The sequence below is a fragment of the Leucopleurus acutus genome (assembly GCF_964270905.1).
Source record: "Leucopleurus acutus genome assembly, chromosome: 8".
Taxonomy (NCBI): Eukaryota; Metazoa; Chordata; class Mammalia; order Artiodactyla; family Delphinidae; genus Leucopleurus; species Leucopleurus acutus.
This window is the reverse complement of record NC_139151.1, coordinates 5,347,590-5,374,721: the sequence shown is the minus strand read 5'-3', so window position 1 is coordinate 5,374,721 and position 27,132 is coordinate 5,347,590. Positions and strand designations below refer to the sequence as shown.

Genomic DNA, 27,132 nt, shown 5'->3' with positions numbered 1-27,132 from the left:
CTTACCACACTGGAAAGACAAGGAGTGCTACAATGGAAATCTGTATGCAGATAACCCAGTGATTCAGATCCAAGTTTCATAATCAGATGGTATACTGTATCACAAATAACTTGAAAATCAATGCCCAATGTAATCACTTTAGCAAAATGTTCAGAAGTACCCATTAAAGCTGATTGTGTGTATACCGTATGACCCAGCAATCCACTCCTAGATGTGCACGCAACAGAAATATGCACATATGTTCACTAAAAGACATGCAAGAATGTGCACAGTGGCACCCTCATGTTAGCCAGAAACTGGAAACGACCCTGCTGTATAATAAAGAATTTTGCTGGCATTTGTCCCCGGTCCCTGGGAAATAGCCTCTAAATCTTTGGAATCTCCAAGTAAGAAGCACGTCTTTGTTATTCCTGGTGATCTGTGACCATACCTGAGTTTATGCTAATGAGATGGCTCAGGATGGGGCTGGCTGTGTCAGGAAGACCAACCTTCTGATTACAGGGTTGGGGCTTTGAGCCAGGTGGTATCAACCAGGCAGGGGAGCAGGGGCTGGAGAGCAAGTTCAATCACAGGCCAAGGAGCCAATCACTCACACCTATGTGATGATGCCTTGAGAAAAACTCTGGACACAGAAGCTCAGATGAGCCTTCTAGGCTGGTAATCATACATCAGTGCTCCAGGGTCGTGACACGGCCTAAGGACATGGGAGCTTCACATTTGGGATCCTCCCAAACTTTGCCCTGAGTGTCTCTCCATTTGCCTGGTCCCCACGTGCATCCTTTATACTACAATGGTACTCATAAGTACAGCACTCTTCTGAGTCCCATGAATCGTGCTAGGGAATTATCAGACATAAGGGGGTTAGCAGGAACTCCCTAAATTGTAGCTAGCTGGTCAGAAGTGCAGGGGGCGTGGGACCCCCAGGGCTTGAGACTACTGTCTGAAGTCGGGAGGGCCTTGTGGAGGACTCTGCCCTTGACCTGCAGAATGTGACCTCACTCCAGCTAGTCAGTGCCAGGATTGCATTGTGCAGCCCACATTTCTATGGTAGAAATAGATCAGTGAATTGCGGTACATTCACACAATGGAAACCCAAATGGCAATGAGAATAAACAAATTACATTAATACAGAACAGTATGGAAGAATCTCACAAACAAAAGATTCCCAGACACCAGAAATGTACATATCACATAATTCCATTTATAAAAAGTTTGGTAACAAGCACATCATCATATCTGTGGTGTTGAAGTCGGGAGATTAGTTACCCTTGGGAGTGAGGAGGAATTACAAGGCTCAGGGGAGTCCTGGGGCCATGGCCACGCTCTGTGTCTTGATCTGGGTGCGGGTTGCCCAGGTGTCCTCACGTTATGAAAATTCATTGGGCCCTTACTTAGGATTTGCGCACTTTTCTGTACGTAGGTTGTACTTCAGTGACATTTACTTTGACAACAAAGTCAATGCCTACCTTGCCGTGTTCAGAGATGATTACATCCCGATAGGGATCGTCCTCTGATCTAGGTCCTAATTTAGTATTGGAGGTTTTCATTATATTAAATACTACTTTCCAGCACCCATGAAAGAAATGTAAATATGTCATTGTCATTTGACCCTAGAATTAGACAGGGATGTGCAGCTCTAAAGAACCTATTAGAATATCTTAAATACAGAGAGATAGAAAAATTAGACATTGCTTAAAGATGTTAAGTAATATATACAATTTACAATCAATATATGAAATACAAAAAAAATGAAAAAGTCCAAGCACCTTTCCTTTCTTCCTCGGAAATGTCATGAATCTTCCGGTTCACAAACTCGGCATAGGAAGCAGCATACCACACCTGCAAGAGCCAAGTACATCATCAAGGACTAAGGGCATCACTGGATGTGCTTCACGTGCTTCAATCCCCCCTCCTGCTCACAGGAAACAATTCAGGATTTTCTACAGCCCACGGAAAACAAACATCAAAAGAAGCCGAACTGTGAGGTGACCCCATTAGCGCAGACGGTCAGTCAGGAAGTTCGCCTGCCAAGACACACTGTGTGTTTTCTTTTTCCTTTGTAAAAAACTGTGGGACTTCCCTGGCGGTCCAGTGGTTAGGACTCCGCGCCTCCACTGCAGGGGGCACGGGTTCGATTCCTGGTCGGGGCACTGAGATCCCACGTGCCAAGCGGTGAGGCCAAAAAAATCAATAAATAAAATGTAAAAAATAAAAAGATAAAAAACTGGTTTTGTTATTAGAACAACTTCACGAGAGATAACATCAATAGTCTCTTGATCTGCATGAAGCAGAGCCTCTTCCAATTCTTTTTTTTCTTTTTCCTAAGGTACGCGGGCCTCTCACTGCTGTGGCCTCTCCCGTTGCGGAGCACAGGCTCCGGACGCGCAGACTCAGCGGCCATGGCTCACGGGCCCAGCCGCTCCGCGGCACGTGGGATCCTCCCGGACCGGGGCACGAACCCGTGTCCCCTGCATCGGCAGGCGGACTCTCAACCACTGCGCCACCAGGGAAGCCCTCTTCCAATTCTTTTATCTGTGTTTAAACACAGGTTTCTCCACAGCTGTGATCATGGTGGCTCCACACCAACACTGCTGGGTCGCCAGAGCTACGCCACCATCCTGAGCCCCTTCCCCGCCCTACCCCGCGGGCCGCTTCTGCTCAGTCTCCCTGTCTGGCTGTCCTTCCCCTCCCGCACCCTGAACAGCGCTGTTCCTCGAAGCGTAGTCCAAGTCCAGGGCCTTCTTATTTCTTCCTGAGGTGATCGCACCCATTGCAGCCAACTCTGTGCTAATGACTCCCAGGTCACTGCCTCTACCCCAGACCCTCCCCTCCCGCCCTCTACCTACATTCTACCTGCCTGATGGCGCTTGTCCGGGCCTGACTCCCAGATGCTCTCCTCCTCGCCCCCCACCCCTGCCTGCCTTCCCCATCTCAGTAAATACCCCACCTTCCACACAGTTGCTCAGACTTGAAATCTAAAAGCTAATCCTTTTTAAAATATATTTATTTATTTGGCTGTGCTGGGTCTTAGTTGCGGCAGGCGGGATCTTTAGTTGTGGCATGCGAACTCTTAGTCATGGCATGTGGGATCTAGTTCCCTGACCAGGGATCGAACCCGGGCCCCCTGCATTGGGAGCGTGGAGCCTTAGCCCCTGGACCACCATATTTCTGTTTTCTTCTGTAATGCCTCAGTAAGAATCTCGGTGGCTCAGACGTCCTCCGTCTGCTCCGCCCACCTAGACGCACACCAAGATGAGCTCTTGCCTGGTTTTCTAACGAGCCTCTGCTTTTCCACTCTTGCTCCCTGCATTCCAGTCCCCACACAGAAGCCAGCACGGTCTTCTGGAAACACAGTCGGATTTCATCACTCACTCCCACGCTTAATGGCCTGCAACAGCTGCTTGGTTCTCAGTAAACCTCAAGTGCTTGACGCTGGTCTGCAAAGGGCTCCCACCACCCTCCTTTACCCACCTTCAGTTCCTCCAACATGTAGAGTTCTTGCCCTTGCTGTTCCACCACCAGGAATGTTGGGTTCTTCACTGTCACCTCCTCAGCAAGGCCCGCCCTGTCCCGTCACACCTAAATTGGGGCCTTTCCTGTTATCTGCTCCTTTCACACCTTTTGTGTCCTTCACAGCACTTCCCACTATTTGATATTATTTCCTTATTTACACCTTTCTGCCCACCTCCCCTCTGGAGGACAAGTTCCTTGAACGCAGGGCACCAGTCTGTCTTCTCCTAGTGTCTGGAACATAGTACAAGGTCCATGTTTGGGTCACTAAATGAATCCATCATATACAATTGTTGTGGAACATTATTTTAACCATATGGAAATAATCACACTGAGAGACTTCATTTTCAACTGTGGAATAATCTTCTACAGAGTCTGTATTCTATACTTTACCTGACCATGACCCTGTGGTTGGACTTTTAGGTAGTTTATCATTCTGCTATTATACATTCTGCCTTGTTCATCGATTCCAAGAGGTATGTTTCTCATATTCTCTGATTCAGAAATCAGAGTGCGCCTCCCAATCCATGGCATTCTGTGGTCACTGCCCTGACGTAGCCGTGACCACCTGCCTTTGCTCCTGCACAAACCTGGCCGAGATCTTTCCATTCTCACCTCATTCCGGTTATGTGTCCCACTGGCACCCCGTGAGGTGCTACACTTGCCAAGCAATGAAAATGAAGGCCAAAAAAAACCTGCCATCTCCCTCAGAATAAACGAAAGAAATTTCAAAGCAATGCAAGGCTGGTGTGATCATACCGGAGGAACTCTCATTAAGGTATCAAACATCGAGTGATCAGAAACTTCCCACTGACTTGATCAAAAAACTCTCAGCTTCCAAGGACATGTGTTTCAATTGAGGAAAAAGACACATATGGGTTCGGTCAATGGGAAAGCACGGCATCAAAACTTACAGAAAAGCTATCAGTGGCTTGGAAAAATATCGCAGAGGTAGCAGAGAAGCACTTATTCTAAAAGCACTGCATCAGCAGCAGCACCTTGATGGTACAGAAGATGACAGATAGACAAAAGCACAAACATCCATGATAAAGTAAAACAATGATCCAGTTACAGAAAAAAAAGTCAGACTGCACAGAAAGCAGTTTATACCTGAACCAATTTCTTTTGCTTATAGTGTGCCTTTTAAAATATGCATAAGTGTGACGTGATTTCAAAATTGTGTCTAAATATGTCCAAAATAGCTCCTGCCATAAAAATAAAATAACTACTTCTGTTGATTAAAATAAGCACTGTAACATAGCTCAGCTGGCAGTGTTTTCTCAATGGTGTACAAAATAATGGTGCATCTTAATGTCTGAGTCGGCAAAAAAATTACAAAATTCTAATGTAGCTAGCTCTATCTTTGCTTATAATCATTTCCTCAGACTTATTTTCAAGGATTGGGTTTACTCGGCCAAGAACAATTTTGCTGCCTACTGTCAGAAATATTCTATAAAATATTGCAATTCTGAAACAAACATCCCTATTTTTTAAACCCTCACACTCGTTGTATTATATCTGTTTATTTTTGCTAGTTTAAATTAACAAAAATATTAACTCATAGTTGCTTTAAGGGTTTTTAAATTATCAACCTTTAAAAAAATGTTTTAACATTTCTTTACTCTTTGAGTCCTCCCCCAAATAAAGTCTATTCCCGATACTTATTTATTGTCCACCTGGATGTAGTGACGTTAGAGGCACACAACTTTCAGTTTGTATACTCAAACCTTTTAACATGTATTACAAATATTTCCCCCATTCTGTTGCTTTCTTTTTATCTGTTGTTTTGGTTGTTCATTATACTGAACATAAATTATATTCTTATTTAATTGTATCTGTCTGCCTTCTACTGCATTAACAGAGAAAATAATCTCCCCTCCACAGTTAAAAGTATTCATTCAGCATCAAGAATTTGTTGGAATACAGGTGTGAGATGTGAATCTCCTTCTACACATTTTCTTTGGAGGTTATGGATTATCTAAACTTGACGGTTTCAAAGACGCAGGGTTCGTACAGCTTTTAAACAAAGTCTAGGTCTTTGTTCCCCCCAAAGAAGTATCTATTTCTCACTTTATCACACTGAGGCACAGTGCTATTCAGTGTTCATGTACCAAAGCAATCATTTCTAACATATTTTTCATTTACAACTTTAATATTTTGACCCCCTCTTTTTACCATGTTCCTAACATAGCTTTAAAAATGGGGGGGGGGCGCGCAGAGGGGATTTTCCCTTAGAATCATAGCGGAATTTTCATTATCATCAAGAGTTAATATTTAGACAAGTTCCTACAGAGTGTTATCCCCCCAAAATATATTCCTAAAATCAGAAGTCAGTGCATAGAATTCTTTGGGTAAAATGAGTCTTCAGATAAAGAAATCTCGCCCATACATCTGAATTCCATTTTACAAGATCTCCTGTTTCCCAGCTAACTCTTCCTTAGAATGTGTAAATGATGTGAAGTAAGCCCATCTTTAGTCACACAGACCTGCCTGTGCCCCCAAAACAACTACTTCCTCACCCCTGGGCCTAATACCTTCATGAATGCCTTTGATAGATCTCAAAAGTCATATACTTTTCATTCTGTTTTATTTGTGGGATTATTAGAAGTGTACAGTACACAGCAAGTGCTCAGTAAGTAAGTGAATTACAAGAAAAGGACCACTGTTTAAAGAATCCCTCTGCAAAGGGAAAAGAAAAGTAGGAAAAGCATGAAGCAATTGCAATTCCTAGCAAAGGCGCCACTGACCCAGCACTGTACCTTAAGCTCTTGCTTGGGCTCCACATTCTTGATTGTTGTGTAGTACACGTGGTGGCCATACTGGTAAGCCACCAGGTTCTGCTCCAGGTGATTCTGGGCCGGGCGCACGAACATCATCCAGTTACAAAGGGTCTCGTCAGACAACTCAAACCACAGGTCTTCATGCAAATCCCTGTCTTTTCTGTCACCTTTATCAAGAGAAACCTGCAACCAGAGTGAAAGTAAAAAGACACACATACACAAAACCTCTAATATGATAGATATTCATGTAATGACATACAAGATATTGTTCCTGAAATTAACCAGATATGCTGATTCTCCCCTTTGTATCTAGAAAGATACTGGAATCGTGTCTTGCCGAATGGAACAGGAAAAAGATACCTTCTGAAGACTCACCTACAGAAGGATTACTTAGCAAAATCTACAAGTTAGCACCCTGAGTGTACAGCTTTGGTTGATATTTCATCACTAACTAACACATCAAAAAATGCGACTAGTTAGGGGCTTCCCTGGTGGCGCAGTGGTTGAGAATCTGCCTGCCAACGCCGGGGACACGGGTTCGAGCCTTGGTCTGGGAAGATCCCACATGCTACAGAGCAACTAGGCCCGTGCACCACAACTACTGAGCCTGCGCATCTGGAGCTTGTGCTCCGCAACAAGAGAGGCCGCGACAGTGAGAGGCCCGTGTACCGTGATGAAGAGTGGCCCCCACTCGCGGCAACTAGAGAAAGCCCTCGCACAGAAACAAAGACCCAACACAGCCAAAAATAGATTAATTAATTAATTTTTAAAAAAAACTGCAAAGAGGTTTTCCTAAAAACATTATGGGCACTTAACAGATAACATGAGTCGACGTAATTCTGTGCTCTAGTCACAGCTAATTTGAAAAACAAGCTGTCGAGTCCCTTTCATGGGATGAATTGTGTCCCCCCCAAAATGTGTATGTTGAAGCCCTAGCCCCCCAGTAGCCCAGAATGTAACTGCATTCAGAGACAGGGCTTTGAAAGAGTGGGTCCCAATCCCATCTGACTGGTGTCCTCATAGGAAGGGGAGATCAGGACACACAGAGAAGCTGCAGAGGCACCTTGCAGACAGGGACAGCCCTGTGCAAAGGCAGCCGCAGGGCAGCCACCTGCAAGCCAAGGAGAGCAGCCTCACCGGGGGCCAGCCTTGCCTGCACCTTGGCCTTGGACTTCCAGCCTCCAGGACTGTGAGAAAACAAACATCGGTTCTTTAAGCTCCCCCGGTCTGTCGTGTTTGATCCTGGCAGCCCTCCCAGACTAACCCAGCCCCTGAGAACTACACCTCTCAGAATTATTCACATTGAGACTTCGGGGACTGAAACCGTACCCTCTGTGTCATTGGTGAGAGAGAAAACGTCTCCATTTGAAACAAGTCAAGCATAGAAAGAAAACTACTAGCGAACTGCTATGAGATTGCATTAAGAGGCTTGGTGGGAAAACGCGTGCCCCTTCAAAATCGTCGGAACGAGACTGGACTATGTTGAAGCATGAATTACCTTGAGGTGGATGTAACAGTCCTTCAGCTCCGACTCCCTGACCAGTGGCCCCTCCACGGGGCCGAACTGGGTGCGCTTGGGGATACGCCTTTTGGAGAACACACCGCCCAGGAACCTGTCGATGTACAGCACCAGGGGGAGGCTGGCCCGCGCCCGGGTCAGCACTGGCCGGTTGGGGATCGGATGCAGGGGGCCGTGCTTCGGGCACACGGACGAGTGTGCGTTATTACACTCCTCACACCCTACACGAGAGAGCAATCCTCAACGTCACAGTCTCAGGGGAAAAGTTCCAACCTGAAAAATCCCCAAATCTAAACTTCCCAGTCCAAACTCAATGCACTCCTACAGCTGCAATACCCATTCCACTGTAATACATTCCTCCTCAGAGGCCACTAAGATCCTGTACTTTTCTTCTAAAAGCAGGCAGAATTAGCTTGCGGCCTGCCGGAAATAATTTGCAGGCCATGATTTATTCCTCTGTTGGATATTCATTCAAATAGTGGCATTAAACTTGCAAATCAATTATAACATGTCTGAAAAGAGAAAAGAGGAGCTTCTTAGGCTAAATGTTGCAAAATCTGATGAGAATTTTATAATATGTAAATTAGGTGAATTTTATAGTATGTAAATTATATCACAATAAAGCTGTTATTTAAAAACCTGACAATACTGTTTAATCAGTTTCCTCAAAGGGAGTTATAGAAGCCTTATTGTCTGGGCATGCCTAAATCAACAGAAAAAGCGCTGTTGAGTTTGAGATTTCCGTGTGTACTGTGTGAAGGTAATGCTGACATGAATGAATTTAGCATCCCATCCTTCATTCACCTGGATGACACAGTTAGCCCAGCCCTGATATGTACTTTCAGTTCATTCTGCGAGTGACCGGTGGGCACTAAGCATCCACGTTCACCCCCTTTCCCAGTGTCACCCATCTGTCAGCTCACCGCCAGAATGAGACAGGTCGAGCCACAAAACAGGAAAAAGTGGTTCACCCCCTTTCCCAGTGTCGCCCATCTGTCAGCTCACCGCCAGAATGAGACAGGTCCAGCCACAAAACAGGAAAAAGGGACTGGGCCACACAGAGAGCATGCTCATGACCCTAAACAAATCTAATTAACCAATTATAGTTTACCCAACTCTGGCTGTGTGATGACCTGACTTAGAAAAAGGGTATTTTCAATTTCCACAGTTCTCCAATAATGGAGAGCTATCTTGTATTAATATTTATAACATAAAGTGACCTTGTGTGTTGTGTATTTGACTAAGGAGTTGCCTTGAAAACTTATGAATTCAAAGAAAAGCAAAATGAGGAAGCCCTTCTTTGGGCCTGGAGATGAACACTGGCCCCATGCAAACAGGCCTACCACCACGACACAGAAGGTCCAGGGGAAATACGGTGAGACCTCAAAGCTCTGCAGAGTCTCGTAACTCACAAGGGGAGATAAGGACTTTGTCATCTAGGCACGAAGTTGATGGGCAGCGGCAATGGCTTGGTGGGTGGAAGCAGGACCCACCCCCCAAGCAGGCAGGACGGACAGGCAGTCGTCCTGGGCACCTGCAGCCAGCAGACACCCGAGTTCGAACCCTGGCTCTTGAACAACTGAGCACGACCTTGGGAAAGCTGCCGACCTCACAAGACTGTGCGGAGCGTTAGTCGAGCTAGAAAAATGCAGCGCTCTGGTGCCTGGGGTGCCTTTTCAGAACAGACGTCTTTTTATAACAGGCATTTTTTCAGGTCGGTATGAAGAGAGGTAAAGCAGGAAGGGAACTTGTGGAATCGGAAATGGCCGGATCTGCCAGGACTGGACCACATCACGGTCTGGCAGCTGGAGCTCTGGGATCAGAGACTGAGGCTGGGTCCTGACCCAGCCCCGGCCCCCTGGGGCACTGAGCAGGCCGCCCAGCTTCCCCTGGGCTTCAGTTCGCTCATCAGTACAATCAGAACTCTAGGGACAGCCAGGGCCTCCTTCCCAGGCTGCCTGAGGATGGAGTGAGGGCGACACCTAGACTGGGCGCAGCATCTGCACCAGGAGCCCCGGCAGGGGCCAGCCCGCCCTGTGCCCACACGCGCTCCCAAGAGGCGGCTCTACGTACACAGGTCGTGCGGGTCGAAGGGCCGAGGGGGGTCAGGCTCCCAGTCGTCCAGGTCTGTGTCTCCGCCGTCCTCCTCCTCCTCCTCCGAGTCTTCTGAGTCCTCCTCATCCTTGGCCTCCAGTCTGGCCATGGGGCTCTGCAGGGTCGCCAAAGGGTCCGTGCCACCCACACCCTCAAGCGAAGGTAGCACCTGGCTGTGCACCGGCAACGAGGCCTGGACGACATTTAATCGCAACGTTAGTACAGCCTGTTTGGGGTTAGCCAGGACACACGCAGAACACAAGGTTTGGGCGCAATACTCTTCTCGCCAGCTCCCTTCGAGGCCCTGCAGAAATGACTCTTATTTCCATCTATGGGCTGTAATAAGGGATCTGTTTTCCTTTTTTGCTGTTTCTGCCCAACATCTGGGCTCTGCCGGTGCCAGCGGGAGTTTCAGATCCCACAAGCCCCTGACCACGTGCTGGGGACTGTCGTGCCGATCCCAGCCTTCACCTCAAGTCCCACTTCCTTGTTCTCTCAGCCTTTCCAAACCTGCATGAGGGGCCTGCCCTGTCTCCCCGGAGACTTCAAATATGAAAGTAATGAACCCTTCCAAACCCTCCTGGAACATGTGTGGTATCATCAGCCTCAGTTTGGTTTGGGGTGGGGACCCTCCTGCCTTTGCAGGGGGCCACACCATAATGCAGGTAAAGATCTGACCCACCTTCAACCACGTGGCTTTAAAATTGAACACGTGGTGCAAGACGCAGTTGGTAAAATTCAGTGGGTACCAGCTCTCCTGTCACACACTTCAGAGAGGCCGAGGTTTGTAAGTAACAAGGAAAGAGATGCCTATTTTGTTCATCACACTGAAATGAGTCTCTTGCAAATAAGACACAGTTTGGGTCATGGATTCGATTAACTTTACCAAATACACCGGAAGAAAATAATGGTACCTTAAAAGTTCTCACCTTCTAAATAAGCGGCCTCGGGATATATACCACTCAGATCCCTCTGATGCAAGCGCATTTCTCCTGCTCCGTTAGCACCATTACTCATACTCAAGCCATGCCCTCCCCCTGTTCAACAAGTAAGACACGTGTTTGGAAGTGCCTACTCCCTTTTTTCTTTGTCTTTCCTCGCCTAAAATGCTCTTCCCTCGGCAACCGTCTAAACCCCGTCCTCGTCATCCGCTTACTCTGGGAACAGCGTCCGCTCTCTGCTCTGACCTTCTGCAGCCCCTGGAGTCACAGAATCCCACCCAGCGACAACGTCCAGCCTGGGCTTCACGTTTCCTCACACTGCCCACCAGGCAGCCCGGATGGTTCTGGAACAGCTCAGGGATGTTCCCGTGGAGTCAAGACCTCCCCGACTTCCCTCTCGAGTTACACCAAGTAAGTGCCCCCTCTGTGCCCCATGAAGACAGTTCCTCCAGTACTTCAAGACCAAAATCCCTAACGCACTGACCCATTGCTCACGGTCCTGCTGTGTCCATTCACCCCTCAGCGGATCCCCATCAGCTTGCACCAGCGTTTACTGGAGACCGCCACGTCCTAGCGCTCCCCATTTGGAAGTGGCAGGTCACTGGGTCCTCTTGTCTGCTCAAAGACACTACTGAACCCTTTTTCTCCTGCTCAGGAATTACATAGCTGATTTTTACTTAAATGGCCATGTATCTCTAGTAAATTTCATTTTATTGTCTTTTCTGTTCTTTCAGTCTGCCAAGATCTTTCAGAATCTTGGTTCTGACATGTCACACCTTAGCTGTTCCTCGTAGCTTTGTCTCCATTGCCAATTCGTGTGCATTTCCCTGGGAGCCCAGCTTGCCTCTCGAACTGTACCTCACGCAAGCAGACCACAGGCTTTGGAGTCAGACAGATTTCGATTAAGATGCTGGCAAGTTAACACACTTCTCTGAACCTGTGTTTCTTTATCTGTAAAATGGGCATGGTAATACATACCTCATAGGTTGTTGTGAGGATTAAGTGGAACAATGTGTATATGAGGCCAGTAGTAGAGTGTCTGGCATTTAGTAAGTGCTTAATATTAATAGTAATAGATTATTATTATTATCTAAGTTCTTTAAGGACCGAGGTGACAGCATGTATTTCCTTTACAACCTTAAAAGGCTGCTGGCCACATAGCAGGTATCCAATGAAGATTAGTTTGTGGAAATACATCTGGCCCTTTGGGAAATGACATTCTGCAGCTCTTCAGAGAAACATCCTTTCTCAGTGGTGCATCTAAGAACCTCTCAAACTCTGTAAAGAAACAATATTACAGAATCTGACCTGCCAAGGCAGTTAAAGGTCACTGCCCAACATGGGAAACCCTCAGGCTGAAGAAGGCAGATAAAATCAGTTACCTCAGATAGCACATGCGTGTTTTAACATGCATTCACTTAACCCAGGAGCCAGACTCTTGCATGACATTCCATCTGTAGCTCAGGGCCTTTCAGAAGTGTAGACAGGAGGACAAAATTCTGGGAGGTGCTTCTGCTTCAACTTCAATAACAACAATAAAATGCCCACTGACATGAGGAGTCAACAAGCAAAAGAACAGGGACTTCTGGCAACAGAACTGCATCTGCCACCCCCTCTGCACCCTGATCTGATCGGCTCCCACTTGCTGCCTCAGAGCGCAGCTTCGATATCACCCTTTACTCTAAGCCACTCAGAGCTTATGCCAGCCTTAGTGATGAATGTTATCACACACTGAACAAACCAAAGCATATATCCACCTCCACTCCTCATAAATTCTTTATCTCTTTGCAGAGCCAACCTGAAAGAATGGATTCAGCAATTGGGAGTTAACTCCCATGAAGCTGAGCTGTATTTTTCCCCAACAGATGCTGCTAGAAAGACTGCGGGTCAGGCAAGTTACTGCTGGCTTCTCGCCACTGCTGAGAAAGCTGACATCAAAACAGACGGACAACCTCCTCGTCCCTGGGCTGGAACTCTCCTCAAAGGCTGTGGCAAAGAAAAGGCTTGAAGCCTTCAGCATTTCCTAGAGGGACTGATGCTAAAGCACAGGTGGAACATATACCAGAATCATGCAAGTTACCATCGAAAAGGGATGGAAAGCGGGGATGATCATTTGTAGGTAAGAACCGTGTATTTCAGATAGCATGGACCTTAACACACAGTAGGAATGCATTACAGGTTTGTTTCATTAATAATTCAAATTCAACTGACATTTACGGCGTGCCAGAGGAATCTAAATTCCTCTGAGGCCAGATCACTTTACCACCCAGCTCCTAAGTGGCAGAGAGGAAATCCACATTCTGACTCTGCCCTGCTTTTCTGCTACATCACAATGGCCCCTGTGGACTGGAGTCGATTCAAGGAGAAGGTAAACAGCGCATACACCGTGAGTACCCGAGCGACGAGCAGCGAGGTAACACACCTGCTTCTGAGCCAACGGCCCGGCAGCAGGGCGGGGAGCCGTGGTGCCAACTTCCCTTAGAGGAAAAGATTAGTAACAAAAATAGTTTACGCCCGTTCATTTTGTCACACACGATGAAGCGTGGCGAGAGGAAAAGGAATTTGTTAAACTCGTGGTATACTTCCTCCTTCCCACTTAACATCACTCTCGGTAATTATTTCTGAAGCGACATAATGCATTTCAGTATACAATTTATCCGAGAGTGAAACATGAAACTACACTGGACAGCAGCAAACACAACAGAATGCTCCGGGTTCCTACTGAGACCAATTATGAGGGCAGCATATTTTCCTCTCAGTGTGTGGGGAGCCACACATGTTCCTTTTCAGAAACAAAGCGGAGACTGTGCTTCTAGGTCTGGAGAGTCCCTTGCCTTCCTTACGGACGAGGGAATGCGTATATGAAAAAGGTTTCAAATGGATTTTGCCACCACTACCGACAATTGAAAAAACAGGCACCTTTTTGCTAAGGATTGAAAAAAAAAGCACCCATCATCTATGTTAAACCCTCACTCTAACTTTCTATCCAGAATCTATCCAGGTCATGGAATTAACTGATAATCACTGAGGTGTTATAGCCGGAAATAAAAACCGTGCAGGTTGAAAGGAAACTGCAATAAAGACAGATGCTAAGGCAATGGCTGTACTGCCTGTTATGCCGGGTTCACAGAGCTGTCTGAGAACAACTTTTCTTTTGTACAAAACATAAACAGGCAGATTGTTTCTGGAGACTGGAGAAGAGGAAGGGCCCTCTAAGGTGCAAATAGCAACAAAACCTCTAATTAAAATGATACCTTAACATTAAAGCAACAAAATAACCACTTTCCTTATCAGATTGGCAAAATATTCAAAGAATGCAAATACCCAACGTGGCAAGGGCGTGTGGAAATGGGCGATCTCATACACTGTTGGTGGGAATGTAAACTTTTTCAGCATCTGAAAAGCAATTTAGAAAGTCCTATCAAAATGACTTTCCCATTTATAATGACAAATTTCAAACCTATATCAAATAGAGAGAATAGCATAACACATGTTATGTACCCATCACTTGGCTTCAACAATTATCAACTCAGAGCTCACCTTCCTTCAGCTGTTCTCCCGCCCACCTTCCCCCTCACTCGATTGTTTTGAAGCAAACTTCAAACATTATATATTTTCATCTCTAAGTAGTTCAGTAGATATCTCTACAAGAAAAGGACTTTTATATTTTATTTATTATCATACCTAAAAAATAATCATTCCTTAACATCACCAAATATCCAATTATTGTTAGGATCTCCCCAATTGTCTCATAATTTTTTTTTACAGTTGGCTTGTTCAAATCAGGACCCAATCAAGGTCCACGTGCTGCATCTGACTGCTATGTCTCTGAAGTCTCCTTTAATCTGTAAGTTCCATTTCTCTTCTTTTCTTCTGCAATTTGTCTGCTTCCCGCAGTCTAGATGGTGCTAACTGCATCCTTGTGGGTCTTGTAACTTGTTCCATTTTGTTTACTGTGCTTCCTATTAGTTGGCAGTGAAATCTAGAGACTTGATCAGATTCAGGTTCAATTTTGGGGGAGGAATACCTCTTATGTGGAAAAATACAGTGCTGTATGTCAAGAGGAGGTACACAACACCAGGAACCCTATAATGAATGTTCTCTCTTTTTAGTGATATTGACAATGTTCAGGGGGTAAGTTGATCCATTCATTACAAAGTGCCTCATCAGCTTTTTTCTGATGATAGGAGATGAAAAATGGTGAGACTCTAAGCCAGTCGTCCCCCCTTTCTTTATTAGTTGGATGCCTCTATAATGAAATTTCCCTCATCAAGTGATTGTTTACCTGTGGACACTCAGGGGGAAAGGCTGGATTCTTTCCAGCCATTTACCACTTTTCCTAATAATGTGGTGGTCCCCTAGCAGCCTCAAAAAGTGACCAAAGAGTTATTTCTTTTCATATCAGTATGAACTTGTGGATTTTAAATATATTTAATGTGTTTCAATCTACTGTAGATATTTTTCCTTTTTCATGAGTCAAATTGTCCCATTTTGGCCCCTTCAAGTTAGATCTTGAGTTTCTTCCCAGGACCCCAGAAGAGAAGTTTTTACTCGCTTCCTTGCATTCTGATAAGACAAGATGTTTCAGGCACATCTTGTACATTTTCTGCCCCAGGGCTAGAATCTGTCGTTTTTCTAAGTAGCCCTGATTCCTTTTATTGGAAAACTGTAGTTAGAGACTACATCATTGCTACTGGACTGATGACTTCATCTAAACCTTTTCAGTGGCCAGAACTAGAAAACATGTTTTTTAAGAGAAAAAAAAGTCATGAGTTCATACTGATATTCTAATTCAAATTTAGGATTCTAACTTTGTATTTAAAGTGTTTGATTTTTATATTTGTATCTTTTTTCACTTTCACAAAAATCTTGGTTCTTAAATAATTTAAAATGTGACTACCTTTAGTCTCTATCATTTCTCTTTGGGGAATTTATTCTAAGGAAATAATCTGATATGACGTCTGTGAGAATGTTCTTTATAGTAGCAAAAAAGAAAGAAAGCAAGAAAGAACATACATATAAAACAATAGATGGAGAATATAAATAATAGTACATCCCCATAATAGAATACTATACAGACAACAAAAATGATGATGTAGCTTTTCAGGATGTTATTAAAAGAAAAAAATATCATCAAGATGAAAGCTACTTTAAAAGAAAAAAATATCAAATACACTGGCTAAAATACAGTCAACTATTGAATAAACATATAAAACCCCAAACGAAATATTAGCAGACCAAATCCAAATCCAGACATATATAAAAAGGAGCAAATAGAGTTTATTACAGAATGCGAGGCTGGATTAACTTTTAAATATCAATTAATATAATCCACCTTATTAACAGTAAAGAGAAAAATCTCAACAGATTCAAAAGGAGCATTTGATAAAAATCAACATCCATGAATAATAATCAACATCAATCAATAATAAACACGCATTAAAAACTATAAATAAAGGGAGCTTTCTTAATCAATGTGTTCTTTTTATAAAAATCCTGCACTAGGGACTTCCCAGCAGTCCAGTGGTTAAGACTCTGCGCTTCCACTGCAGGCGGCGCGGATTCGATCCCTGGTCGGGGAACTGAGATCCACAAGCCAAGCCATACAGTGCAGCCAAAGAAAAACAAAAGAAAATCCTGCACTAAACATCATTCTTAATAGTAAAGTAGAGAAAGTTTTTCCTCTGCGATCAGGAAGGAAAATGAGAAACCTACAAACCTACTAGCACCCCCTCTGTTCAGTAATGTATTGGAGATCCTAGCCAGCAGACCAAGGGGGGACAAAAGAAGAAATAAAAAATAAAAGATGTAAGTGAGCAAACATAACAAAACAGAAACAGAGTTATAGACAAAGAACAAACAGGTGGTTACCAGAGTATCGGAGGGTGGGGGAAGGAAAGAAATAGGTGAGGCAGATTAAGAGGTACAAACTTCTAGTTGCAAAATAAGTGAGTCATGGGTATGAAATGTACAGTGTGGGGAATACAGTCAGTGAGTAATATCCTTGTGTGGTGACATATCATAACTAGACATCGCGGAATGTATGAAATGTATACAAAAAAATCATTATGTTGTGTAACAGGAACTAACACAGTATTGTCGGTCAATTATACTTCAAAAACAAACATAAAAGCTTATAGAAAAAGAGATGCCCCTTGTGGTTACCAGAGGTGGTGGATGGGGGAGGGGGGATTGGATGAAGGTGGTCAAAGGGTAAAACTTCCAGTTACAAGATAAATAAGTCCTAGGGATGTAATGTACAATGCAATAGATATAATGAACACTGCTGTGTGCTATATGTGAAACTTGTTAAAAGAGTAAATGCTAAGAGTTCTCATCACCAAAAAATATTTTTTTCTATTTGTTTAATTTTGAAGATGACGGATGTTCACTAAACTTATCGTGGCAATCACTGCACGATGTAGGTAAGTCAAAACATTATGCCGTACACCTTGAACTTATAATACAGTGCTGTATGTCAATTATATCTCAATAAAACTGGAAGGAAAAAATCCAGCTTTGGATTTTTTATGCTTATATCAGAAAGAAGGAAAAAAATCCAGTTTTGGATTTTTTTCCTTATATTGGAAAGAAGTAAAAATGTCAGTAATCATAGACAACCTGACTATTTATCAAGAAAATCAGAAATAGAACTTAGAAAATAAAATTTAAAAAAATCATACCATAATTTACAATACCATCAAAAGACACCAAATATCTAGGAATAAATCTATCGAAAAACCTCTACCCAGAAGACAATTTTCAACTTTTATTTAAAACTCAAGGATATTATAATATATAAAATAGATAACCGACAAGGACCTACTGGGACTTCCCTGGTGGTGCAGTGGTTAAGAATCCACCTGCTAATGCAGCGGACACAGGTTTGAGCCCTGGTCTGGGAAGATCCCACATGCTGCAGAGCAACTAAGCCCGTGCACCACAACTACTGAGCCTGCGCTCTAGAGCCCACGAGCCACAACTGCTGAAGCCCATGTGCCTAGAGCCCGTGCTCTGCAGGAAAGAGAAGCCACCGCAATGAGAAGCCTGCACACCGCAACAAAGAGTAGCCCCTGCTTGCCGCAACTAGAGAAAGGCCGCACGCAGCAACGAAGACCTAACGCAGCCAAACATAAATAAATAAAATAAAATAAAGGACCTACTGTGTAGCACAGGGAGCTATACTCAATATCTTGTAATAACCTATAATGGAAGAGAATGTAATAAAAGAATACATATATTTATACATGTATGTATAACTGAATCACTGTGCTGTATACCTGAAACTAATACAACATTCTAAATCAACTATATTTCAATAAAAATTTTAAAAATAAATAAACTCGTGGATAGATCATATTTACAGATTGGAAGACTCAATATTATAAAGATGTCAGTGATTCACAAACTGATCCATAGATGCAACGAAATGCCAGTAAGTTTCCTGCAGAACTTCGGTGGAAACTTCAGGCTGATTCTAAAATGTGTATGGAAAAGCAAAGGGCCAAGAAACTCTTGAAGAAGAACAAAGTGGAGGGAGGATCACACTCCTGGATGTATTATGGTACTTTCATAAAACTGAACACGATATAGCGATAAAAATAGAAGGGAAGGAAACCGCGGGGGCACCCAACAACATGAACAACGTGACTCTTCCACGCAGAATGTTAAACCAAAGAACAAGACAAAAAGGGGAGTTCCCTGCTGGTCTAGTGGTTAGGATTTCGCGCTTTCACTGCCGTGGCCTGGGTTCAGTCCCTGATGGGGAAACTGAGATCCCACAAGCTGAGTGGCAAGGCCAAAATAAAAATTTAAAAAAAAAAAAAAAAAGACAAAAAGGAAACCATACTAAGGTATTCTGTTCATATAAAGTTCAAAACCATGGAAAACCAGTCTACAGTGTCAGCAGGCAGGAGAGTGTGACCTTTGAGGAGAAGGGAAGGAGAAGTGATTAGGAGAGAGCATGAGGATGGCTTTTAGGAGATGGTAATGTTCTATTATTTAATCTGGGTGTTGGTTACAGAGTGTGTTCACTTCGTGGTATATCATTGCACTATTGCTTATAAGTTTTTGCACTTTTCCATATATATGTTATAATTTAATTAAAAAGTTTAAAAAACAGTAAGGAAATATGGGGGACATAAAGCAAATTACACAAATAACGTGGAAAAGAATAGATATAAAAATGAGCACAGAGAGAATGTTAGAAATAGAAAGCAGAGTCAATATACTCACACTGATATTCCTGGAAAAGTGAACATACCAAATGAAACTGAATAGATCTTCAAAAACCTAATAGATGAAAATGTTCCCGAAACAGAGTCTTAACCTATACATGAAAAGGACACACCCTGTCCTAGGGAATTCTGATTCAAATGCTGGTGAAGTCATTAGACTTCAAAGAAAAACTTCAAGGATAAAGAAACACTCAAACAGGCATTAAGATAGAAAAGGAATGAGGAAAATAATCAAAATTAGACTCAAGATTTGTATAAATTAAATGCCAGGAGATAATGGAGCAAAAGTCTAAGTAGCTGTGGTTACTGAACAGAACATAAATACATTAGTTACAATAATAATGCAACTAACACCAAACAGTGGGGGAGGAGAGGAGGGGGAGGAAGTGTCAGTGTGCTGATGTCAGGTCATCACAGCAAGAGCTGAGGACACAGGGGACCGGAGCCCAAGGCCGGTTAGGAAACCGTGAGGACTCCAACCTCTTTCCGGTTCACCTCCATTCGCTTTCCTTCTATTACACTCAAGTAAATTTAAGTTTAAAGTATTTAGATTAATAATAGCATTTAGCGCACAATTTTCCCCTGCTTGTTTATCTTTGTCTGTTTTATATCTGGGAGGAAGTCTAGAATAATAGTTACCAATTGTAAATTAATGAGTATGTTCCTGGGAAGAATTTGTTTGTTTGGGTTTTTTAATGTACTTCTCTTTTATTTTGTATTGCTTCAACTTTTTATGAAAAAAAAATCATTACTCCAAATATTAGTGAATGAATTAATCATCTATGAAACACAAAGGCATTTCATTTTATTTTTTTCCTTCCAAGTTGTAAAAATGAATTAAATCTATCCATTGCTTGCTTGGTGGAATCAATAAATATTCACAGAAATGGACATGATTTGTTTTATCAAGAGTAAACTTAATTAGTACAAAATTACTAAAATAAAATAGTAACTCTGCAACAGAACATTTGTGTCTCCCCAAAGTTTATACATATGTCAAAACCTAATCCCCATTGTGACGGTGTTAGGAGGTGGGGCCTCTGAGAGGTGATTAGGTCATGAGGGTAGAGCCCCCATGAATGGGATTAGTGCCCTTATACAAGACTCCAGAGAGCAGCCTCACCCCTTCTGCCATGTGAGGGCACAGCCATCTGTGAACAGGAAGAGGGCTCTCACCAGACAACAAATCTATTGGCACTTTGGTCTTGGACTTCCCAGCCTCCAGAACTGTGAGAAATAAGTTTCTGTTGTTTGTAAGCCACCCCGTGTATGGCATTCTGTTATAGCGGCCCAGATGAACTAAGACAAGTTCTCATTCAAGATGGCAGACCCACAAAATTGTAGGTCACTACCAGTCAGGAATAAATTCAACCATAACTGCTACGATGAAGACTCCTAATTCTCGCTAGATTTCATAAATAATATCAACACAATTACTGTTCATTTTCCAAATTTTAAAATGCAAGTTTCCAAATCACCTACTAAAAAATTTTAAAAGCAGAAAGTGCTTACTAATGAGAATTTACTTGATAATTACTCATGACACTCAGTGGTATAGCTAAATAACAGTCATACTAGCCAACATGAAAATAAAACTATTTGGATTCACATTCCCTTGAGGGTAAGACTGACAATATCTAGTTTCTGCACCTTCCTTATCACTTTTGCAACCTGGAGGAAAATAACGAAGAAGTCCCTCAAAGTCAAGTAGGATATATTAGAAATATAGATAAAAGGAAAGAAATGTTTTAAAAGAAAACCAAGAAGAATCTCAATTCTCTGAAAGTAGAATGAGGAAGGTTGCCGCTAAATATATATGTAATTTAAGCAGGAATTTTTCCCTAATATTTAAAAATAGATTGTCATACTAAGTAAGTCAGAAAGAGAAAGACAAATATCATATGATATCACTTGTATGTGGAATCTAAAATATGATACAAATGAATTTATTTACAAAACAGAAACAGATACACAAACATAGACAACAAACTTATGGTTACCAAAGGGGAAAGGCGGGGGAGAGATAAATTTGAAGTTTGGGATTAGCAGATACAAACTACTATATATAAAATAGATAAACAACAAGGTCCTACTGTATAGCACGAGGAACTATATTCAATATCCTGTAATAAACCATAATGGAAAAGAATATGAAAAAAGAATATATATATTATATATATATATAACTGAATCACTTTGCTGTACACCAGAAACTAACACAACATTGTATATCAACTATAATTCAATAATGTAAAAAAAATACCAAGTACTAAAATGTTTCCCAATTTCCATAGACACTTTTGAAACTCAGGATTACTCTTTGGAACTTGAACCAATACCCAGTTGATATGCTTATTTTAATTTAATGCTTGAATTCCCCTGACAAATCATTTTTTTATTACCACGCTATTGCAATGTATACTGGTTGGAGTGTGTTAGTGTCATGTCCTGCTTTGTTTTCATTAACGGACATTGAGAATATTCTAAACGCATGAGAAATAGACATCCAGAGAATGCACAGTACAGAGGGTTGGGGGCATTCCAGGGAAGGGTAACTTCAGTATTACCCACAATCAACAAAAAGGCAAAAAAGCAACTCATTACCTGCTGAGCTGTAGCATCCTGTTGGACATAAGCTACCTGGCCTGGGTCTGTAAACAGCGTCTAAACAAACAACAACAAAAACTTATCAATAGATCGTTAGACAGCTCATCTACACAGGAAAAATTATACTACTGCTAAGCACCAATTCTTGAGACAGTTAACTACCAAATAGCTAGTAATAATCTTTCGTTAACAAAGAAGATAAAGATAGTAATCTTACATTTTGCTAAAGCCTTTCATCCAGATGGCTCCAAAGAGATTGTAAAAGCTAGCCATCTCTGTTGGCTAACATACTTCATACTTCAGGAGTTTACTCTAAAGCAAAGCGTCTCCTGAGACTGAATGTCACACTTGATTAAAAAGGCATGCCATGAACAAGGGGGCATGCATTCAACACGTAACACTCTATCACAGGAGTAGACTTGCAATTAAATGAAAATAGTTGGAGATATACCGGCAAACAGAAGAGTACTGTATTCCCAAGGATTACAACTCTTTCAAATATAAATGCACACTCATTATCACAAGAGAAGTAGAAGGAAAATAAATTGAATTTAATGTTCCACAGATTCTGTTTTGGATAAAAGCCAGTAAAATCATAATTTTAAAAGTTCTGATTATAAACACATAATTTGGGCCATGGTGCAGCAAAGATAAATGGAGAAGGAAAATCTTCAAAATGATTTTAGCCAGGGTACCACAGAAAATCTCCAGTCCAGAGAAGTATTCTTTCTGAGAGACTTTAATTTGCGCGAGGCTTTAGCAAACCTATGGGCATAAGAACTAAGGTTAAGTGTTGATTCCAGAGAACTGTAAAAGAGAATTTCAGCCAGTGTCAGATTTCTTGTATTTGACAATAAAAAAAATTATCATAATTCAGACATTTAGTAACACAGTAATGAACCAAAAGTTGGTCACAGGACATTCTTCACATAATCTACATGCACTTATTTTAATACAGCTAGGGGACTAAAACTAAGAAAGGACATTCCAAAAGTACCATCTGACTATTAGGCACGTTCATCTTTATGTAGATTTGAAAGGTATTTATTAGGTGGGTCCCATGTCTTCTTGGGAGTGATTTGAGTCTCTTGATTAAATATTGCATGAGGGCAAATTTTTATTACCAGGATCCTACTATAAACCATGGAACTGATTTCTCTTTTAATGTGTTTAAAAGTGCTTTGTACACTGTAAAGTGCTGACAATACAAACTAACATTTTTTTTAAATATTTATTTATTTTGGCTGCGCCAGGTCTTAGTTGTGGCACACAAGATCTTTTTAGTTGCAGCATGCAGACTCTTAGTTGCAGCATGCGTGCGGGATCTAGTTCCCTGACCAGGGATCAAACCTGGGCCCCCTGCATTGAGAGCGTGGAGTCTTACCCACTGGACCACGAGGGAAGTCCCATACAAACTAACATTTATATATTGGGGAATATTCGTGTCATGCATTTGGAAACTAAAATTCAGAGTCACTGGCAAAAAAAATGAAAGTAGCTGTAATCGTACAGTTTTTACCTGTGCTTCTATTACAGGTCTACACATCAGTAAGTTATTAGTAAATAGCAGTTAATAAGCTAGTAGGATCCCTCGTTTAACTGAAAAACTCTGCATGTTTTCACTGATCTGTCTTGATTAAGTTACCATGTTTGGCCTGGTTGTTGATACCTTAGGAAAAGTAAAAGCTGATAATCTTGTTAATAAAATCAATCAGGAACTTCGCTAGTGGCACAATGGTTAAGAATCCACCTGCCAATGCAGGGGACACAGGTTCGACCCCTGGTCCAGGAAGATCCCACATGCCGCAGAGCAACTAAGCCCGTGCACCACAGCTACTGAGCCTTCGCTCTAGAGCCCGTGAGCCACAACTACTGAAGCCCAAGCACCTAGAGCCCATGCTCCACAACAAGAGAAGCCACTGCAATGAGAAGCCCACGCACCACAACACAGAGTAGCCCTTGCTGGCTTCAACTAGAGAAAGCCCGGGCTTAGCGATGAAGACCCAACACAGCCAAAAATAAATAAATTTATAATTTAAAAAAAATCAATATCGGGCTTCCATGGTGGCGCAGTGGTTGAGAATCCACCTGCCAATGCAGGGGACACGGGTTCGTGCCCCGGTCCGGGAAGATCCCACATGCCGCGGAGTGGCTGGGCCCATGAGCCATGGCCTCTGAGCCTGCGCATCCGGAGCCTGTGCTCCGCAATGGGAGAGGCCACAAGAGTGAGAGGCCTGCATAATGCAAAAAAAAAAAAAAAAAAAAATCAATATCAATAGTCAGTTGGGGAAAGAACTCATTCGAGGTTAGTGCTCTAACTCCTTATTACATTTAATTTAAATAAATAAACCATATCTTCCTCTGCCCAGTTGGTTATAAGCTCCTTGAGAGCATAAATCTTATATGAATATTTCCTGTATCACCAGCAAATAGCACAGTGACTGGCAGAGAGTAAACCTAAGTAATTGGTGAATTAACTGATTAACAAACAAACTATAAACCACAGTCCTTCACATGCCTGCGCAGCTTCCACGGGATGGATGTAGACCAGCGTGTGCTCCGGACCATCCACTGACGCGTAAGAGGCACCATCTGCCGTGTACACCACCTGCTGTGGTGGACGGACCTGGTCATCGGTGTAGACAATCTGGGCCACAGTTCCAGCGTCTGGAACAAAATGCACCTGGGGCAAAAAATAAAAAAATAAAAATAACCGGCAAGTATGTAGCAACCACCCTTGTGGAACAAAACCTGTCTCACAAAGACGCAGGACTGACCGAGAACATTACACACTTGCATTTCTAAAAGATCCCCACTGAAAGGAGAACTCAACTGATACGCCTTCATCTATGCTGAGTTAGCGACTTGGCAACAGGATCCAAGGACCTTGTCACTGACTTATTGCTCAATACTAGGCAACCGATTTAAAGTTCCCTTTGCCTCAAATGTCCAATGCAGGTATCTCTTTCGGGGCGTACTGACAGGGTGGTTCACTGACCCTGGAAATGTGACAGAAGATGCATGGTTGACAACATTACCGAACTACAAAATACAAATTATTTGTAATGTGAAAAAAAATGTCAAGATTCAAAAACCAGTTGCTTTCAACACATCATAAGAATTCTACTTTATAACTAACAGTGCCTTTTGGCAAACACATTAAAACAAGGTCACTTTCTTTCCTACAAATTCTTTCATACTCCAGGGCCGGTCTGGAGGCGAGTCGGTAAACATTTGCTGACTCGGTGAATGTAACAGAACTCTCCCTTGCCAACTAGGTAACAATACAAAAAATTCTAAGTGAGTACTTTTAAGGGGTTTTGGACAACTATTTCAGTTGTCACCAGGGGAGATAATTTTCTATCTACCAAGAACTAAAGCAGAAACTGGATTCTGTAAAGTGCTTTCGAGTAGTCAGCTTTGGAGGTTCTTGAAGGCTGGCATACAGCCTAGTATCTGATATTGAAGGTACAAAGCAGATGGTCAAAGAACACATTTGGGAGAGAAATAGTTTATGGGCTGATAATGAAGTTAGACCCTCTTAGGTCGGATTCCTTCCTCTTACACTGTCTTGGCTTTAGACCTAACTTTTTTATTTCAGTTTTTTTCCAGTGGAGAATAGTAAATCCCGAAGATGACATAAGCTAATTCAATCCCCAGAAAGAAAAATGGAGACCCAGTGAAGTCAAGCACCACATAAGTAAAACAAACCTCCACGTCTATACTAAGCGCTTAGTCCAGCTTCTACATAAATCTGCTTTGCCCATGAAGATACAGTTTGCATCCATACGAGAATTAGGCTTCTAAGATATTTGCGCAGTTTTAAGTGCTGCAAAATAATTTTGTGAGTTTAGATTTGCTCATTGACATCAAAATCTTGAAGTAGTTTCAATGCTTGAAAAAGAAAAAATAAAATTTCCTTAAGAGTTATCCAAACTCTTCAACTTGGTCTTCAACACCCAGTCCTGGGCTAAATCAGAATTCCTGGTTGGGAGAAGGAACAGTGGGAGGAGGGGGGCAATAAAGGGTGCTGAGCTCTGCCATCTACCATCTGGTCACCCACAAATGTGGACCCTATTTATTAATGAACTACATTTTTGTTCATAAACAAAATACACCAAAATATATAGCTACATGAAAGTAGCCTTCCAAATAGTTTCCATGAGAACCAAAACAGCGTTCTCAATTATTCTGCTGGAAGCATCTCTGGAACTGTTTTGCTCAGTATTCAAACTCAGACTTTCAAATCATACCAGGTGATCAATTTTATGTATTGTAAATTTGTTATATTGCTTCAATTAAATAAGATGTGTATATTTAAAGGTTTCAATGTTAATTTTCTGATTTGGGTAATAATACTATGGTTATATAATTTGACGAAAATTTAATTAAGATTACATATATATTATAATGCTTTAAAATGAAGTGTTATACTTTGGTCACATGTAAACACGGCTCCCTATGAGTGCTGACTCTTCTCAAAATTCAAATGCATACCAAAAATGCAGAGGTTCGCCTTTGCTAAGAATAGTCCAAAGAACATGTAGCTGGTTAGGGTAGCAATTTGAAAGGCAGAGATCACTGGTTACAGCAGCATCTGAATAAGCGACTAACCTCCAGAGCTGTGGATTCAATGGGACAACTTTCAATTAGAGGTTTACATCCTGAATTTGAGAAGAAATGGAAAAGCCACTCACTTTACAGGCATACCTTTGTACTTCATTACACATGAAGAAACAAAACCCTTTCCAGGATAACATAAAGAAAACCTCCAGTTTGAAGCTTTCAGCACCAATACCATGTAATAAAACGGAGCAGTGAAGTGGATTATGACAATAAAACAGGGGAAAGGCAGAGAAGCCATGAGTGGTATGTAGCTCCGCAAAATCACAGCACCCCACGTTGCTGGAGCGTCCAAGGTGCTGAAACGCTGCCCATTCCTTCTGCACCAGTTCTGCAAGTCAGCTTCCTCCCAACCACTCATCACTGCATAGGAGCTTCTATTTCTCTAGCTGTCAGCAAACTGTACCAACTAAAAAACTGCTGTCAATGCCCAGCTGGAAGACCACTCTTCACCTGTGCGGCATTCTCCTCATGCTCTGCAGCCGGAGGCCACACGTGTGAGCTTTCATCTTTGGAATCCATCCTTTCTTTGCTGGACAGCGTCCTGGGCACCTAGAGCAGCTCGGGGTGAAGGACAGTCATCTGCCTACCACGTGAGTGTTCATCAAGGACAAAAAGGCCTCTCTGCAACGTGCCTGAAAAAAGAGAGAAAAGGACCCAAGACTTTAACTAAATGAATGCATTTTAATAAATTACAGTTTCAACCACAAAAAGGGGGGGAAAAAGCTTTGTGAAAGATTACACACCTGGGCAAAAAGGTAAAAATGAAGAAATTATTTGGAATAATGATGCAATGTATTGCATACTTGCTCTGCTCTGGG

General features: G+C 42.4%; 1 protein-coding gene across 11 annotated transcripts in view; it reads right to left on the bottom strand.

Annotated features, from left to right (window-relative positions):
* The window catches only part of PRDM10 (PR/SET domain 10), a gene marked incomplete at its 5' end in the record, with an annotated part of 55,062 nt that extends 28,229 nt beyond the window's left edge, over nucleotides 1-26,833 (bottom strand). For 5 of the 11 annotated variants that reach the window (XM_082845066.1, XM_082845069.1, XM_082845065.1 and 2 more), the window contains 7 exons: nucleotides 1,767-1,839; nucleotides 6,270-6,473; nucleotides 7,789-8,030; nucleotides 9,883-10,096; nucleotides 21,686-21,745; nucleotides 24,207-24,371; nucleotides 26,765-26,833. In XM_082845066.1, the coding sequence (XP_082701192.1) occupies nucleotides 1,767-1,839; nucleotides 6,270-6,473; nucleotides 7,789-8,030; nucleotides 9,883-10,096; nucleotides 21,686-21,745; nucleotides 24,207-24,371; nucleotides 26,765-26,833 (1,027 nt within the window). Of the gene's footprint in view, nucleotides 1-1,766; nucleotides 1,840-6,269; nucleotides 6,474-7,788; nucleotides 8,031-9,882; nucleotides 10,097-14,168; nucleotides 14,241-21,685; nucleotides 21,746-24,206; nucleotides 24,372-26,764 lie in introns of those variants that run through there. The other 6 variants (XM_082845070.1, XM_082845067.1, XM_082845062.1 and 3 more) reach the window with 5 other exon arrangements.
* Nucleotides 26,834-27,132: the final 299 nt, after the last annotated feature.